Raw genomic sequence first — 19331 nt, 5'->3', positions numbered from 1 at the left:
ATTGCATTAGGGATCCTTGGTTTTCTCATCCCCAAAAAAACATTTTGCAGGGTACTCATATTTTCTGGTCTGGGGTCTCTTTTATAGACATTGCATACGCACAAAACGAGTCCTGAAAGAGGCATGCACTACTTCCTACGCAAGAGTTGGGGTCTATAAAAACAGACTTGATGGGTGAAACTTTGACCCATACTTAACAACATTTTGGAGGTAGGAAACTGGCGATGCAGATGGTGAGGTGGAAGTCTGATTGTAGTTTTTTTGGCTCTTGTCCATGTGTACATTTTTAGTATGGATCCTACACATCGTTCTATAAATGAGACCCCTGGTCTGTTGGCATGTTGCAAGTTGGCGGCCATATTTGCAGCTTGCAAATACCCAGGAAGTGTGTTTAGTAATGTGTGGCTGTATGACTATTTAGGCCTATTCAATCAATTAGATTAAGTCACAGAAATCGAGTAAAGTATAATGGAAAAGTTTTGAAAATTCATTGGTGACAATGTGTGGAACCCTGTAATCCCTCTCAGTTATCACTATGACCAACTAGAAATGTGTGGAAGAGTATTTTTCTGCAGAGACTCTGCCCTCTGCCTGTAATTTCTCATTTTCTGTACTCGGGAAATTTGTGGGCATGTTTCCTCCACAGCTTTCAGTTTTGCTGGTGAGCGTGTTTATAAACAGAAACCAACAACCCTGCATAGTTTAAAATCCTGCATGAATCATCATAAAAGATCCAAAATGACAAACAGCCAGAAATGTATGTACATTCAAAATTTTATTCATGGTATAGTGAGTGTAGAAAGCCTTTTCTTACTCTAAGCAAATGGTTCATTTAACTACACACAGAGGAAGGTCACTGAATCGATGAGAGAAACAAAAAGCATACTTTTTTTTTTTCTTTTTTTAAAACACGAGCCTCCAAAGACATCCAGGGTGAGCATCGATACAAATTTTTAACATTCACCTGATTAAGAGCTTCAGTTAGTGTGTCTGTACATGTGTGGATATCATATGTAGAGAGGTGATATGTGTTGTATTTCTATGGTATAAAAGCACACTATGCATGTCACATTCATGTTGACTGAAGGTGGCGTTAATAACTTAATAGTAATGGGAGAGGGAAACGTGTCTCCATGCTGATGTGAGTCGTGGTCATCCTCCTATTGTTGTTAACTCTTCACCTCTTCGTGAGGACTTGACAACAGATAACGCAGACAAAGAAATATCCACCACAGGACGAACAGAAGCACTGTACATGTATACACAGGAAATGTAGAAAAATAGAATGTGAGATTTGGTGAAGGAATGTGTGTGAAAAGGAGAAAACGTTTGTAGGCCCAACGAGTCCCGTCTCTTTAGCAAATACTCAAAAGTGCTGCGCTGTACAATATTGCTGACGCAGCCGGAAAGAGAGGATAAACAGGACAAACGGGGTTGGAAAGAAAGACTGAAGAACACACGAGCAAGAGACGGAGAGGTGGAGCTTGATAATGAAACCAGGCCATTGAGAGCCAGATCTCCATCTTCCAAATATTTACAATCAAGAGAAAGAGTGGAATGATAAATCTGGAATGATACACTTTCAGAAAACCTTTGAACTCCTTGTTCTAACAAAAACCCAGATGTGCAGCGACAGCGTGAATTGGCATCAGGGACTTAACAGCAATAATAATATTTGGTGATAATAATCAGACTTCAAAAATGACAGAGTGCATAGAACGCAAACAGTAACAAAATCGTCTTCCTTTCGGATACTATTACACTTCATATATTACATATAGAGCATTTTGCCCATGCAGCTAACACAACAGTGAAGCATGGAGATGAGCGTTAACGAGCCAAGATTCAGTTAAAGCAAGTCTGTGTGACGACAAAGCAGACCGGGTTCTGAATACTCTTTTTCTTCTTCATATCACAAGGTCACAAAGAAGACACTAGAAATGTACAATCCTGCTAAAATATCTAGTAAGAGAGGACCGCTCCCGAGGACCTCAACATACAGTATACTGTATCTGTCATCAATATTGCCATGCACTACATTTACTTACAGCTAATCTCTGTCTTAATATATTACACATAAAAAAAAATCAGAAAACAAAACATTCAATATTTTTCAACTTTTACATATTTTGATTATGTAGAATTTTTCTGCATTTTTTTTTTTCCTTTTTTGAAAAACAAACCTGAAACAGTTGGGCTTTAATCGTGCGGAGAGGCGCTTTGAGAGCCCCTCCTCCCATTGCCAGCTCTAAGAGCTGTTATGTCATCAAACACAGCACAGCTGTCATCGGAGAGTGGGGGTGGGGGTGGGGAGGGTGGAGCAGTTTGAGGAAAACGGAACAGTTGGAGTGATGAGCGAGTGATTGGGAATTAAACTGCTTAGATTTACATCGTCTCAGCTCCGAGACGTCACATAAATCATCAGCAGGGTTTTTCAGTAGGAACTCTATGACCCTGTTTACACCTGGTATTAAGGTGTCCTGGGTGATCAGATCACAAGTGGACAGCTCTAAGTACATGTGTGAGTGAACCAAATGTGTCCTCAATGCGTCTGGAGATCCAAACGCTCAGACCACATTCGGAGCTGGTCTGGGCCAAATGTGGCCACATTGTTTCAGCAGTGTGAATGCTACTGTGTCCTGGGCCACACTAACGTCCTTGCTTATCTGCTACCCGACCGGATAATAAAAGCCTTCTGTCTGTGCAGTTGCGCAGGCACAGATCCGAACTACCGTCTCCGAAGCAACTCTGCTCCCAAAGAACAGTCAGTTCAACATCTGCCTGGTTAGCAAGAGCTAACACAGCAGAGTTTACAGCAAGACAAACCTCCTCACGGTTAAAAACAACTAAGCAGCTGGTCTTTGCAAACGGAAATTATTCACCAGTTTATTTTGCAGTGGTCACTAAAGACCCATGTGAAGATGCACTCTAATGCCTTGTGTTTACAGACACACTCAAAGCCGTCCACTTGTGATCAGATCACCCAAGACGCACGATAACACCAGGTATAAACAGGCTGAATAGAGTTTTTGTTGTTACTGGCCAAAGTGCAGGTGAAAAAGGATACCCTTGTCCGATAAATTGCAGGTGGATGTAAGCTCTTTACAATCAAGTGATCAGGGATTAGGCAGGCTTTGTTCCATGTTGTTTTCCTTTGGCTCAAACCCCTGACTGAGACATGAACTGGTACAAAGGCTTCACTTATCTGCTCCTAACTTTCCAACAACATAAAAACGAGCCACCTTTGCTTTGCCTTTAACAAGGTGAGAACCTGAAGGTGTATGGGCTGAGGGCAAGGGACCAGAATGGAACAGACCTGACGAGTGAAAGTGTGAGGGGAGGAAATGCTGATGAGCAGTTCTTTTAGTTCTGCATCTGCTCGAAGAATTTGTAGGTGGGATTTTCATAACCGTTCTGCTGCATCTTGGCCAGATGACGCTCCTCTGGTGTGACTGCTGCATCCACCTACAGACCGCAGATAAAGCAGGTTAGTGAAACAAGTCTTTTATGTAACTTAAAAAAACACATGATAACACTGGGAAACATGACCCCTCAACATAGGACTTTACTTACCTCAATTACACCGTGATGAATGGAAGTGTACTGTTTCTTCCTCAGCATCACCAAAGTAATGACAATGACAGTTGCTATGACAACCCCTCCAACCATGAGTCCAATGATAGCACCTTTATTCGACCCCACATCCTCAGCGAAAAACACCTGCCGATTAAAAAAAAAACTGTTGATGTGAACAGAGCACAGACTCCACTGCAGGACCAAAGATAAGGGGCATGTGTTTTCATACCAGTTTTTGATGGTAAACTTCATAACCAGCACTTTGCCTCTCTTCAGTCTCCATCCGCACTTCTGGCATCTCCTCTGGTTTCAGGGCAGATACTGAAATTAAATACAGACAGAGTGTGTAATAAAAAGACATTTAGTTATGTCATCACAGTTGTTTATCCTACATAAAGTAGGAAAGTATTTGTACAATGTGATATTACACAATCGCGTCCCAGTTTTATTTGCGTCAACAGTGAAGTGATACACTCTCTTCATTGATTCAAGCTGTTGTGCTTATCAGCTGTTGCTGGTGGTAAAGTGCAAAGAGGCGCAGCAAAGTCTGTGAAGAAGACTGCTTGCAAACAAACTTGATGAAAACAATGCATGATTTGAGGGTTGTTGTTTTTTTTTTTACAATAAAAAACATACCTACATACATAGATTTTTATGAGGAAGGAACTGTATTTAGCCAATTAGAGCACAAAGAAAAATGCTATGCGTTTTAGTGAATTCAAACAACTTTTGTTTGTTTACAGAACATCTTAAAAGGTATACTATGCAGGAATTGGTGGCTACTGTTTGTAAACTGTTTGGTACAGCCGCTGCAGTGATGTAGGTGCTGTGCCAGACTGTCATGGTCCCAACCTTCACCTATGGTCATGAGCTCTGGGTAGTGGCCGAAAGAATGAGATCGCGGATACAAGCGGCCAAAATAAGTTCCCTCTGTGGGGTGGCTGGGCTCAGCCTTAGAGACAGGGTAAGGAGCTTGGGCATCCAAAGGGAGCTTGCAGTAGAGACGCTGTTCCTTTACGTCAAAAGGGGTCAGCGGAGGTGGTTCAGGCATCTGATCAGGATGCCTCCTGGGCGCCTCCCGTTAGAGGTGTTCCAGGCACGTCCCACTGGTAGGAGGCCCCGGGACAGACCCAGAAAACACTGGAGGGATTACATATCTCGTCTGGCCTGAGAACGCCTTGGGGCCCCCCAGGAGGAGCTGGGTAGAGGGACGTCTGGGGTGCTTTGCTTGGTCTGCTGCCCCCGTGATCCGGCCCCAGATAAGCGGATGAAAATGGATGGATGGATGGATGTTTGTAAACAGAATCTCTCGTGAAAGTGAAAGTCTTCCCCAGCTTTGTAAGTTTTGCGTTTCACCTTGCTGGCACGATTTTTCTGTACTGGAGCTTCCTCTTGGTTGCGTGCTGCTTTCGGTCTGGCACCTAGTCACTACCTTTTTATAAAGCCCCAACCTCACTTCCTCACTGAGTCCAGAAACATCTCGAATACAGCAAAATAATAAGAAAATACAGGTAGGGCAGCGATTGGGAGGGATTACTTTTCAAAGAGTCAATATGTTAAGAAAATCCTGCACAGTATACCTTAAAGATCTCATGCTATCACTATGGTAAATGTTAACTTGTTATATTGTATGAGGACTATGTCATTAGACAGTTATATGTAGATATGATCAAACGTAATATTGATTAATTGCCATGTGTTCAGTACTTCCTCTCAGCCATGCGTGACTCAGTAATACACACAAATACACTCACCAGGTCGTGTCGGGAGTCCTCTATCTGGAATTGGACGAGCATCAACAGGTTCCACTGCAGGAAATAATTAAGACCATTTTTGAAAAGGGATCAAATGCAAAATTGCAAAATCAAATTTGCATGGATTATCTGATCAGTGACTAATTTCAGTGAGCTCCTGCTGAGTTTCACACTTTATGGTATTTAAACAAGTATCTTTACCATGGTTCTCTGTGTTGGGCTGGTTGAAGCTCTCAGGGTGGATGAAGCCCAGTCCGTCCAGGCCGGGGTCCATAGGAGCAGAGCTGTAGGCCTGGTCAGGCATCAGCGCATCATTACCGTAACTCACTCTGCCATCCACCTGCAACACAAAGCAACATAAATCGGGACGGATCGATGTGGGACCCCTAAGGGAGGCTTCCTTTGAAAGTGTCATTTCATCCTGATGATTACCTGCTAAAAGGCAGAAACACCTGACATCACCCACAGGACTTCAACTCGCTGAAGTCATTATTTTCCCAATACACAAAGCTGAAACTACGCCTGTGATCTGACAGTCTAAATCTTTTTGCCCTTCAGGCACAGTATCCTCCTGGGAGATCATGTATTTTCAGATGGATGATTGATTTCTCCACTTCTGTTCATTCACTGTACTTGATTACAGTCATCACTTCCTGTGATCAGCGGAGACATTTTAAAAAACACTGAACAATAACTGTATTCTCTGCCTTTCCTTTGGCCACTTAGTGTGTGTCTGCAGGGTGGTTCTATTCATATAAGTGAGACAGTGCGGCTTTCACAGAACAGACTCCCTACATATGTGAGTGGGTGCAACTCGACTCACCCGCCCATCGCTCTGCAGGGAAGAGACTTGCTGAGACAGCTCCGACTGAACTCTCTGCATTATAACAGCTGTGGAAGAAAATGAAGACAGAGAGTGTGAGAGAGGGAGACACAGCATGGTGATAGATGGGAGGGAGAAACAGTGCCTCCAGTGTCCTGATTACTAAAGAGAGACTAACAGGAGAGCTGCTGCTTATCAGCATATTATCCATCACTGGACCTCAGACATGCTGTTTAACCGGTTTTAATCCTCACTCAGCACTAAGAGAGGCTGTGGGGCTACTTAAATTAAGTCTGGTGGTAATATTTAAGGTTGTTTAATTAAATGTTATTCCAGTACAGTGGTGCTGGCAGCAGTAGATGCATTTTTTAGCTGTGTCCACTCACTATGATGTAAATACATTTGGATGCCGATGATTGGTGCATATGTCACGGCCAGAGGTCAGATAAACATTTCTGCCGCTCAGTTGTGATGCTAGCAATATTGTGTTACTTATCTTGTTTGTTAACAAACACAAGTAGTTAGAAATGAGCAAACAAAAAAACTGAGCATTTTATAGGCTTTTGAAATAAGAAAGCAAAAAAGCCTCAGCAGCGACAAGTATGCAGAGCCATGAATAGCTGAATATCACGGGATCATCATGATATTGGAATTGATGCAAAGGCTGTTCTGCAGGAGTTTGATGCAACAGGGAGACGCAGAATGAACTTCAAATAGGTGGTTCTATTCTGTTTTCTTGCTGGCTGTTGTTATCAGGTCTATTGGCTCGTCTTTGAAATGCACGTGATAGGCCAATCAGAGTTTTATAGTGGTGTTGTGTCAGTAACATTTATGTTAATGTCTTGCTCACTCACTGAGTAAACTGTACATGTCCAGGCGTGGGAAGTGCGTGTTAAAGGTGCCCTACAAGTGGGCAAGCAGATAAAATATAATCCTGCTGGTGCCACTGTTCCAGTGTGAGCTCATCTCTCTTTAAAGTAAACACATAACAACATAACAGATACAAAAGACATGTTTAAAGCTGCAGTTGGTAACTTCTATAAAAATCCTTTTGTGGAATTTGCTAAAAGTGTTCCTATATTCAGACAATAGTAGATGTGACAGATAATCTGTGTCCCTCCTTCTAGTGCTCATTTTCTTGCATTTGCAAGGATCTGCTGTGTCTTTCCAAAAACAACCAATGATCATTGCTCTGGCTGGTGGAGGGTGCTTCATTCTGGCTTGGCAGTTTTCAACATGGCAACCACAAACTTTCTCATTTTAAAGCTAAACAGCATATAAAGGCAATACAGTAACAATCTTGATTCATATTTGATCAGCAATGCATAGTTTGACAGTTCAACCATAATTCACAAGCAGTCACTGATATGACTGACAGCAGTGTATTATAAGGAGGCAGAGGGGCATGATTTTTTTCCACAAATTATCAGTCTTGTGCACTAGAGTCAGGATATATTGACAATTAAGTAAAACAAAAAAAGTATTATTCTTAAAGTTACTAACTACAGCTTTAATTTCTCTGCAAGTCAATTCTCTTAACGTACCAACCTGCTACCAATCATTATTTTCATTATCGCTGATTATTCTCCCAACTAATCACTTAATTGTCATTTGGTCAATAAAAGGTCAGAAAAGGCAAGAAAGGCAACAAAGTGCATTTTGTCTTTGGGAGACGGTTCTCTTGTGGGCAGACATGATTTTTAAAAAAAAAAGTTTTTTTATGAAAGTGAAATGTTTCATAGCATTTACTGTAGATACAAAATAATTAATCCTCAGACCCTGACTGTAAAGAGAAGTCATTCAAAGTCAGTAAGAAAAATAAAAGCTGACACTTACAGACTTGGTTTTGGATCTCATTCGCCACACTGGGCACTTTGTAGAGCAGGCCAACAGACTGATTCATCCTCTCATCAATCACACGTAGGTGGGTCAAAACCTAAAAGGTCAGAAGAAAGTGAAGAAGTTCCAGATTAATTTGGAAATTACACATTACAAGTTTAGGATAAAGGGGTTTTTGACTTGATGTGTGTGAGTACCTGAGGTCGGATCTGTGCAGCCTTCTTGGGATCGACCGTGCGGACGTGCTCGTAATGTTTCAGCGTGTGCTGCCTGTCCTTCTGCTCAGCACGGACGTACTTCTTCAGCAGGCTCAGCACCTGACGGGCCTGGTGGAGGCAGTAATGTAAGGTGTTACTGATATTATTACACTTATGCATGCCTTGTCAAAACATATCTGCTGTTTTTAATACAGTTACACTTAATTATATTTCCTGCCAGGTACGACTGCAGAATAATTTGACACATTGGGTAAATGTACTGAGGCAGCTATTGTTACTTGTCTCTTAACTCTCCTATTAAATGGGTCCTTTGACTGTGAACACACCTATGACTTCATGTAACAGCTCTGCTTTTGTTGAAAAGTCCAGAGGTGTGTGTGTGTGTGTGTGTATGTGTGTGTATATGTGTACCCGTGGAGGGTTGGCCTGTAGGGAGCTGAGGTAATTTTCCAGAGCCAGGCGACGGCGGCTGTTGAGCAGAGCTTCCACCCGGGCCATGTGGGTCTCCACTAGCTGCTGCCTCTCTCCTGCTGCCTCCCGCTCCAGAGCCTCAACTTTCTCCTGGAAGTGCTGCAAATACAGTACATTTTACAACAACCCATTAATACTACATATGTGATTATACACACCAACAGTTCAGTTTTTGTGTTTATAAAAGGTCCTCCACCTTGGACACAAAGGAAAGTGTTAGGAAATACACATTTACCATGAGGGATGGTGGAGGAAAGGATCACAATACTAAAATAATTTTGGTACTTGATATAAAAATGTAACGGGTTTTTTTTGTCTTGCTTTTAAACAAGTTTAATTATTCCTTTCTGACGCGCCGCGCTGCTCTCCTTCAGCCCACTGCTTCATGTGTTGTTCTGACATAAATTGAGCTTCTTGAAATGTTTTACTTTACAAACATGTTCAGGAATTAAAAGGCAGTTTCTTTTTTAGATTATAACCTTGTTTTAGAAATCATCAAGTTAAAAATAGATTTAAAAACACTGTGAAACAAAAAAAACAACAACAACACTTTTTCATGTTATAACCCATGTCCCTGTGTTCATCATTCAATTTAAGTCAAACATATGGCAAAAATGCACACTTAAGTTTTTTAATTTGGAAATCACTCTTTTCTTACATATTATTATATAATATATATTATTTCTTACATTATCCAATCAATCAAAAATGTAATAAAATATATAAATATTTATATTATTATTATTATTTATATAAATAAATAAATTGGCAAAAGACTCTGTAGCTCAACATGCCACTTGTTGTTTATGTACGATGACGTATTAGAGCCATTGTAAGAAAAAAATTAAATAAAATACAGAGCTGGGAGAGTGGGATGAAATTGCTAGAAAAAACTCAGAATTTACATGGACAAAAATTAATATTATGAAATTACAAAGTGGTAAATTTGCAAGGAGATTAAAGTCACACATTTATGAAAAAAAAAAGTTATTTTGAAAGTCAAGGAACCACATCACTTTACTTTGCAAGGTTGAATCAACCTCATCACACCACCGACAGCCCCAGTAAACGGGAAATCCCAGCAAACGTAGAGGCTTTAAATGACCGCTGTTCAAATGTCCAATCAAGATTTATCATTCAAAAATACTTCCAAAATGAAAGTCGACATTATGAGGTTAACAGGAAAATGCCGATTAAACTATTCTGCTAAAGTGTATGTACACAGTGTGCATTCAGCAGCTTTATGCATCCTAAAAACTGAAGATAATAAGTCAGCTAACTCTAAAAATAATAAGCAAACGTTGACGCGCACAGAACACAATATCGCTCTCCTGAGTGAAAGTCCTGTGCTTGACCCAATCACCCACCATGACTTCCTTCTTTGTCGCTCTTTATACTACGTCACCTGACCTTCTGCCAGAAAGCCCAGGAGACAAAAGGATATTTAAGGCTTTTTTTTTTCGTTCAGTGTTTTCTCAGAATATTACCCCTCTTCCCCAGCTCTGTATTTACTTCTTTTTTCCTTACAATGGTCCTAATTCACATTGAAATAAAGTAATAAATAAACTTGTCAGAATCTTCATCCTCTGCCACCTGACTCATCAACCCAGCTGACTTTTCATTCATTTTGGCCAAGATAACGGAACAAAAATATTTTCATAACAAACACCTTTGAAATTTATAACTGATGGTTTAAAAACACAGAAACACAAAAGAAACTATGACGTGCGTCCTACCTGGATGACAGCCTTCTTGTCAGCGCGAGGAAGGTTCTTGGCCTGCCTCTCAGCCTCCTCCCACTCTCTCATCACCTGGACACAAAGAGGGTGTCACATCACGGACAAAAGCATCACAGACTGACAAACTCAGGCTTTGTCTCAACAGATCAGACATTTAGACGCCTTGACAGGGAAATACTCCAGACAGAAATGTGACACACAAGCATACCTGGGACATCTTCTCACGGTGTTTGGCCTCCAGGCTTTCCTTGGCCTTCTGGAAGTCAGAGTGTTCGTTGTCGTCCCCGGGAGATTCGAGGTACCGATCCACGGCATCTGGAGGGCTGGGGGCCATGGTGGGCACTGAAGAACAAGGAGGCAGGAATCAAATACCGGGCAGGGGGAAAACATTTAGATGATATTAAGACAACAAGTAAAGAAGATGCAGAAGAAACACAGATCCCAGTGCATCTGAAACACAATGCATTCCATAAAGGCAACATAACAAAAGGTTTCAACAATTATAACTGAAATTTAAGTATGTTAAAAATATCCACTATGTTAGGTACATACAGAATGTTTTAACACACACACAAATAACAGTATAAAAGACACACAGGTTATCGAGGGACAAAGGATGAGTAGTTTCCCAGTACAAGTGTTGTGTCTACATCTCTATTTAATGTGGGAGCCTGGAGATAAGATGAAAAGTGCCGAGTCAGGATCAGGGCAGACGCTGCACCACTGAGGAGTATGGGTGGAAACAGCAAATGAACCCATTAACCTTAAGCAACACCCTCCCCCATTCACACACATAGACACACACTATGGATATCAACACGACAGACATGTTTATGACACCATTAAGAGACCCATAGCTGTCAGGTCAGGCTACTACGGAGCTGCAGCAGCAGACACAAGACCTTGCATCTGCAAGGCATGCAAACACACGTGTGCAGAGTAATGCATGCAGGCACACGCAGACATTCAAGGTTCAGTATTCACGCTGCCTCGTCCACATGCTGTAAGAAGTATCAGTTAGTGTTATTGGTTAGAAAATGATGAAATGAGTAATAAAATGATGTCGAAGTGAATGACTACTAGAGTGTCATGGCTGCTTTCCAGTAGGGACACATCAGCTTGCCTTTCTTTTCATTTTCCTTTCACTACAGTGTTCAAGCATCAATCAAAGAACTGACTTTACTGATGTAAAATGGCTGCTCTCAAAGCTTCTTCAATGCTACAGTTGGTAACTTTTAGGGAAAATAACTATGTGTCACATGCTGAAACTGTCACTACATTCTGAAAGATGTACGAGACAGAAAGTCTGTGAAAAAAAAAAATCACATCCCTCCTCCTCTTCCTCCTGCTTTTGATGGCATTTGCTAGAATCTACCGCGGCATACCGAATACAGCCAATCAGAGCCAAAAAATCTCTGACGCAGTGCCAATTATTGTCAATCACTGCTGGTAAACTTTGGCCAAACTGTCAAACTAGGCAGCACTGATCAAATATAAATCAAGATTTTGTTACTGCATAGCCTAAATGTTCTCAGAAACATATTTTAGTGCACTGTGCACAGCTGTAAAATAAAGAAGTTTGTGACCACCTGCCATGTTGGAGACATTCGACCAAAGTACCAAGCACCTCCCACCAGCTGAAGCAAACATTCCCATTTTACAGCTGAACCGCACACTAAATTATGCTTCTGAAAACATCTGAGGGGAGAAATTGGCAATGAAGTAACAGAATCTTAATCAGTGCTGTCTTCTCAGCTCTGATTGGTTGATTTCATTCACATGCGGTATTGTCATGAGAAGCACTACAAGGTAATTATCTGTCTCCGTTATTGCTGTGTGAATAAAGTGACAGTTCAGCAAATATGAAACATTATTTTTTATAAAAGTTACAAACTACAGCTTTAAGAAAACAGCTGGTGATATTCTATATTTATCTTACTTTCAATTAGTCCAATAAAGAGATCAGAAACCATCAATAAACTGATTCGACTAACAAATAGTGCCTGTGTAGTTGAAGCCTGGTATAGTGAATTCCTCTGTGGCATGGGCCTCCATTGTTGTCCAAAAACCATTAAAAACACATCAGTGAGCCACACTGTTGCACCAACTGATGTTTCACAGGCACTGTGGCTTAGTTTCTAAGTAAATCCCATATTCATTGTACTGGTAGCTGTAAACACTAACTAGAGAACCAGAGAACCAAATGTGCTTTAATCTGTGGCTCAAAAATTGTCCCCAACGGATGCTACATTTACTCCAGTAACTTGACGTTTTAGGGAATTACATTTTCAAACCACATAAATATGTATTTGTGATGCACTTTTTAAGATCAACATACTCTGTAGGTAAGGAATGGGCTCAAGGCTAAGAGCCACCAACAGGATAACAGAGTTTGAAAGTAGACAGACTGATGCATTGTTGGTTTTGGTCTCTCCATTGGACTTCCTGACGGTAAGACAAATATAGAAAATCATCAGCCTTATCATTTATCAGTTTGCTTCATCTTTACCACAAATTGAAAAACACTGTCTTAGTTTTGTTTGAAAGGTACGCAAACAAAAATCTGTTATACCAGGGACGTGGGTGATTTCATGGCCTTTTCTTTCCCAATCAAAAGTTTATATCTTCTATCTTGAGAAAATAATCCTTTAATACTCAACACAAAACTAGAAGACAAGCAAGCAAATCCACTTGTCAGCGGTCCAAGTGGTTAAGAGCCAACAGACACTCAGGACAGGGAGAGAAAGAGAAAGTGGATGACACACAGACAATCTGCAGCAGCCTGAGGACAGGAATCAGGCTCATGATGCGGCCCCCTCTGGGTTTCGACGGCTCCAGTCCTGGGACTTACGCGAGCTGCCGCAGACAGCTAGGCAGTACTCCTCCGAGTCAAAGTTATTCCTGTTGCCCCCACAGCCCCCAAACAAGAAGGGAGCACAGCGGCCCTTCTCAGGCACGAAGTACCAACGCTCCAGCATGGCGTGACACGGGCCTGACTCGGCACGAGCCCAACAAACAGCTGAGATAATGTACACACAGGCAAACGCAAATTAAGAATCAAAATAAAATGAATGCAAAATGTGAGCTTGTTATGTAAATAACAAAACAACACACGATGAAAAACAACTGCTAAATGAATACACGTGAACAAACGGTGTGTATCCACTTGATTTCTCACCTCGAACCACTTCCTCGACTGACTCAGTGGTGGTGGTGGTTGTGGTTGTCATGGCGATGTTAGCATTGCGCTCATCGCTATCCCGTTCATCGGTCACGTCGTCGTCTTCCTCATCCTCCTCCTCATCTTCGTCGACGTCTCCGTTCTCATCCCTTTCAAAAGTCTCCGCCTCTTCATTTTCGTCTTCATCGTCCTCTGCAGTGGCTGGCACTGTCTCTGCTGGGCGTGACATGCTGCAGGGAGAGCGGCTGGTTCAGTTTATGTTTCAACAAGTGTGTGTGTGTCCATGAGACTGTATGAATGTGTGATAATACCTGTTATCAGAGTATTCAGTCTCGGCTCCGCCCCACCAGACGTCTGACTCCTCCCCTTCTAGTTCAGCGCTGTCTGACTCTCGCTCCGCCTCTGCCGGACAGCACACAAACTCCACACCACGGAAACGGTCGATACCACATGGCAACAGCATCCCGTAGTCATGGAGATTCATGGAGCGGTCTCCGCAAGACTAAATGTAATAACAGGCATTAATCATCACTTCCTAAAACTCTATAAATAACCAAAATGGAACCACACAATATTCAATCATTTCATGAGAATTTGAGAGCTTATTGTGGTAAACCTTGGTGAGTAGAGATAAGGAGCAGAGCCACACACTCATTATTCAGCTCTGATGCACAGATTACTGAAGAAGAATCAATGTTTGACAGTCGATTGTCTTCGTGGGTGACTGAACATGAATGAACACTCAAAAAGGAGTGACAATAAATGGAATAATAATCAGAACAAAGTGGCGGAGATGGCTGATGACAGAATCGAGGGAGGACAAAATTAAGGAGTGCTGAGTCATTCAGAAGGAGCCAACAGAAGACCAGATAGAAAAGAAAGAAAAGACCACTAGCAGATATAATGACAGCAGGAGCATTACATACAGTATGAGCAGTGTTGGGCAGGAACGTGTTACAGTACATTTTCCAGTAACGAGTGGTGCAACAAAAACTCATTATACTTGTATTGTCTCCCCTACTGATTTGAAATCTGACAATCAACGTCATCCCTAGATTTATTTTCACAATTGCTGCGCTGCACGTGCACTTCACAAAGCAGCAAGCTAGCTCAGAAAAACGAAACGCTTACATTCAGCAGCTGGAAATACTCCTATTACGTGATTTTGTTGGGAGGAAAGATGGCAAGAACATGACGTCACACCTCTTGAAACATCTAACATTGCTACGATAGCACAACAACATGAAGCTTGTGGAAGTACGCCCCACCAAAAGTGAGCCCTCCTCCGCAGTGGAGGATGGCTGTCGCCCAACTCTGGCGAAACAACCAAAACTGGATTTTAATTGTGAACAGCTGCAGGCTCTAAGTTCCAAAGAACTAATGAAGCTTGTGGCTGGATATGTAGTGATGAAATATTGCCTGTCTCCACAATTACCTCTCCATCTTTTAGACAGATCCTTGGAAAGATACTGGTCACAGGCGAATTTTTAGTTTTGTGGAAGTGACAGAAAAGTTATGAATTAATGTTGGTAGGGAGTAAGAAGTAAAAGTAATAATGAGTGTTATTTTATTTATTTTATTGAGTTATGAGCCCAACACTGAACATGACGTGCAGACAGTGACACTGAATGCTGTGTTATTGTCTCACCTCTTTGGCTACAGTGTGCCAGTGCAGGTGACTCTCACACTGATCCATACGCTCCTGATGCAGGAACTTACACTTGTCGGGAACAAGCAGGGCGTCGCTCACAAACTCCCCAACTGCAACATAAACATGCCTTTGCTTATTTCATGCAGTTAGTATTTCAATTCAAAAACATACACACACACAGACACACTCAGTAACATACAACTGTATCATTAAAAACTGGTTACCCAGGCAGCGGTATGGCACCACAATGTGAGTGTGACTGCGGCATTGCTTGCGGCCTTTCTTGCACCAGTTCTGGATGCTGACGGGCTGGTTGGCCTCCACAACATTTGTGATCTGCAACTCTGGGTACACCTGGAGAAAAGCGAAAGATTTTCTTTCTTACTACATTAGTTGTGTCTTCGAGTCTACTTGCTGTAGTTAGTTTCTCTTTCACTGCATGGCAGTCTCACTCTGTTTAAATACCTCTTGGCAGTACTGCAGGATGCCCTCTTTGGTGCCGATGCAGCTCTTGGTCCCAGAGGGATCCGACTCCCATTTGCCACTCTGCACATTGATGTGCATGTTGAGCTTCCCGCAGAACATGGCCACCTGGGGCTCAGTTAGCAAACCCACAGAGTCATCAGCAGGCACCTGGACAGAAAAGGGGAAAGAGACAACAACGATTAAGATTGACAGTATGACACTGGCTTAAGTAGAGCTTACCCGTAAATATACTGATGTATCTTATGCGTATTTAGCCACTCTCAGTTTATTCTACTTCAATCCTGTTCATCCGTCTCTGTATACAGTTCTGGGATTACTGAATCATAAAGATAAATTACTCAATAACATCGCTGCACATTTAAGGTATTATATAAATAAATAAAGGAATTTACTACTGGTTTAAGCCTAAGCAAGGCATGATACTCTGTTTCATCCCTTTGAGCCCATAAGCCGGAGAGTTAAGCATTACGGCCACGGGGCAGCACATGTGTCCTTTGTTAGCCTGTCTTATGAGGTTTTATTCATTTCTTATATCTAAATAAAGTGCAATACGAGTGTGGAGAAGACCATATGCTATCACATCAAAGATAAAGTAGATAAACTTATTAACTTACAGGCTATGAATATCCAGCTGTCAACCTCGTCTTTCAGCTGAGCCAGTTTTAGGTCTTGTGCTGTCCAATAGGACATAGCTCTCTGCGCTGTTTTTCTTCCTTTGTGTTTGGGGAAACAATTGGAGGAAGTCTTTGTGTGTTTCCCCTTCTGTGCCTTGTATTTTTCTGGCAGACATCAGAGAAGACTGGTGCTGCACGCTGATAATACGTGAGCCAACAGGCCATCTGCTGCCAATCTTTAAATGACTAACTCGGGCTTGATGCTATGTTTGCCTGTCAAGATATGCATAACATTATCCTCCTGTGATTTAGAATGATAGCCCATTGTTCCTTTCTACAGAAATGACTCTCTTCTCACCTTATCAGCCCACTGCATAATTCTTTCCATCATTTATTTAGTCATGGAAATTCCTTCTTTTTTTTGAGCGCCTTGCATCATATCGCACCTCAATCTTGCTCATTCTGTTTGAACCAAAGTAGTTAAAATAGGAAATACAAACTGTAGGAACCAGCACCCACTTGAACACAGGGAGTGCTATATGAATCTATGTTACAGTCTACAGTGTATAAAACAAAACAGTGTTAATATGTAGAATGTGTGATTGGTGGGATGAGAGTCCTAACACCTGCAAACCTGTGCTTCAAATAACAAAAGTCTGAACATACCAGTCCACGTGCAGTTGTTCACCACATGCCCCTGGCTAATGCCCTTCAAATCAAATCCCTTGTAAACACATTTAAGCCACAAGGCACAGTGATATCAAGTCATGTGCTACCAGTAAATTGCACTTGTGCTTACTAGCTACTGAGACAACCAGTCCAACCCGGTCTTACATCAAAGAAAAAGCTGAAAAGCACTCCTGCATGACAGTTAGGGAGTGTGGCAGCAAGCTATGACAAAAGGTTATCACATCTAGGTATTGCTGCTGCGGGGCATGTGTGACTCTTTTAATCATGACTCAGCCTGCAGCCTTAAGAACATGCAGCACAAAAAATGCAATACATAGCAACACAATGGGTGGACTTGACTAGATTAACCAGGCTGGCTTGAGTGAATCTCACCAGACAGGTCATAAGACCCAAGGAAAATGGCAATCGTAAAACAGTACAACAAAAAGACAAGAAACTGGGAACAGGATTGTGACACCATAGCAAACAAAAATACAAGTGAGCATGATAAGATTTATTTGCATAGGCCTACATGATGTCCCACCCAAATAGTACAGCTTTACTATCTTAGGGCAGTCACGGCTTTGGCAATATAGTGATATTCGTTGAATGCTACATCAAATAGTGTGCCCTGCATAATTCTGCTGTAGAGACATTTTTCACTGCAGCACAGGGGGTTGGTTCAGGTGGGAAACCTACAGAGGGTGTGTTATTATCTTGTGCCTGCATTATAGTACAAAAATTTCCCTGAGTAACATGCAGCCCCAGATGCAGCATGGTAATGAGAAAACAGATGCATGCATATAATGATCTGCATTATGCAATGTAGGCCCTGTTCATATTTCCAGCTGGTCCTGAGCTGGGTATTTCTCTGTGGTCCTGCACAGCAACAGCAGCAAGCTGCAGGCGCCATCTTGCTTGTGTCAAACTAAAAAAGGCTGCATCCTTTTCCATTCTCCTCAGCAATATCACCACCCTGCAGCTGCAACGCTGCTGGACTGGACCAAGTGGGCCAGGTCGACGCAGCAGCAACAAATAACACTGGACATTAGCATTGCTAAATAAAGAATCAACGTCGCTCCCACAGGGTGTAACATATAATAGTCACATCACGGTTGAATGTGTTGTGTTTGTTAGGTATATCTGAGGTATTGACGGGTTTATTGGAAACAATTAAGACTTTAAACAGGGTAAAATGATTGCATACGACGTTATGTTAGCCGTTAGCGTGTAATATAATGGAAAAATAAGCTAGCGTTAGCTGCCTACACCTTATCCACTGCGCTAGTTTGGTGACCTAACGAAGCTAGCTAACAATACAAAAGATAACAGCCGTAAACTACAGGTATTTTTATTATACAGTAAAAGAATAACGTTAAAAAAAACAACCCAAGACTAACCAAAACATGTCCAACATGGCAGGGCCGACCTGTCAATCACTGACATCTAACGGTAGGCCTTGGTAGCATTGCTGACATAATTTGGCTTGCTAATTCTACGCAGTAAATCTGTGTCACAGTAAAAACCCGTCACATCAATGGACACGTATAATAAAAGGTTTCTGACTGTCAGGGAAAACTAATATACTGGATAAAATGAAGGGTGGGCCTCGGTAAAGCGCTGTAATAATGTTATCTTTGGTAGCAGCACGGTTGTTAACGGTTACACAGCCTCCATGTCATCAACGGAACGTTATAAAATACGCAGTTACAGACGTTACATTACATTTCAGTTTAACTGTTAGTATAAGACGTCGTTATTCAGATTAGACACGGTGGTTGGCACTGTGGTGGGTTTGGTGGCCGCTGTGGCTACAGGCCCGCGGATGAACGGAGCCAAGGGAACGGTTCAACCGACTCCCACAGCCTGAGATTTCTCCGTTGTGCTCACCTCGGATGAAAGCGTCAAGGTCGCCACCAGTAACAGCAGAAACGCCGTGAGCTCTCCCATGCCGTCCTCCCAGTATCCAGCACCCCCGTTATGGTCACGATTATTCCGTTAGAAATAAAATAAAGCCGGTGGTTGTTTGTGTCGACAGCAGCAGCGGCGGCTGAAGTGTTCCGATCCCAATCCCGGTGATCCCTCCCTGTTTAGCTCCCGACGGTGACGGCGTGAGGCTGGATGTGTGGGGGGTGGGTGGGGGCGAGGGAGTGGGTATGCGTGCGCGCGCGTGCAACTGTAGGCTTTCCATTAATTTTATTATAGTAGAAAATCCTAATAAATGAAGCCACTATGAATCAAATAGTGTTTTATTATAAGCCAGCCATGTTGTGCTATGATAATATTCACGCAGGGCCTTCTGATTCCTGA

The 19331-nt window shown here is 42.1% G+C and overlaps 1 protein-coding gene across 2 annotated transcripts; it reads right to left on the bottom strand.

Moving 5' to 3' along the window:
• Positions 1-756: 756 nt before the first annotated feature.
• On the bottom strand, positions 757-19135 carry appb (amyloid beta (A4) precursor protein b). Of its 2 annotated transcripts, XM_050048385.1 has the most exons (18): positions 18912-19135; positions 15718-15885; positions 15477-15606; positions 15250-15362; positions 13913-14103; positions 13599-13831; positions 13272-13439; positions 10629-10762; positions 10418-10492; positions 8622-8780; positions 8190-8318; positions 7990-8089; positions 6154-6221; positions 5532-5670; positions 5331-5384; positions 3806-3897; positions 3574-3720; positions 757-3465 (listed from the first exon to the last, which is right to left on the bottom strand). In XM_050048385.1, exons 1-18 carry the CDS (start codon positions 18969-18971, stop codon positions 3364-3366), a joined length of 2262 nt encoding a protein of 753 aa, XP_049904342.1. In that variant the 5' UTR covers positions 18972-19135; the 3' UTR covers positions 757-3363. The 2 variants fall into 2 exon arrangements, with proteins under 2 accessions (XP_049904342.1, XP_049904343.1); XM_050048386.1 differs by lacking the exon at positions 13272-13439 and having other exon boundaries at positions 18912-19133.
• Between the last annotated feature and the right edge of the window lie 196 nt (positions 19136-19331).

The sequence above is a fragment of the Epinephelus moara genome, chromosome 7 (assembly GCF_006386435.1).
Source record: "Epinephelus moara isolate mb chromosome 7, YSFRI_EMoa_1.0, whole genome shotgun sequence".
NCBI lineage: Eukaryota > Metazoa > Chordata > Actinopteri > Perciformes > Serranidae > Epinephelus > Epinephelus moara.
The sequence above is the reverse complement of the archived record's forward strand: the minus strand, read 5'-3'. Positions and strand labels throughout refer to the sequence as shown.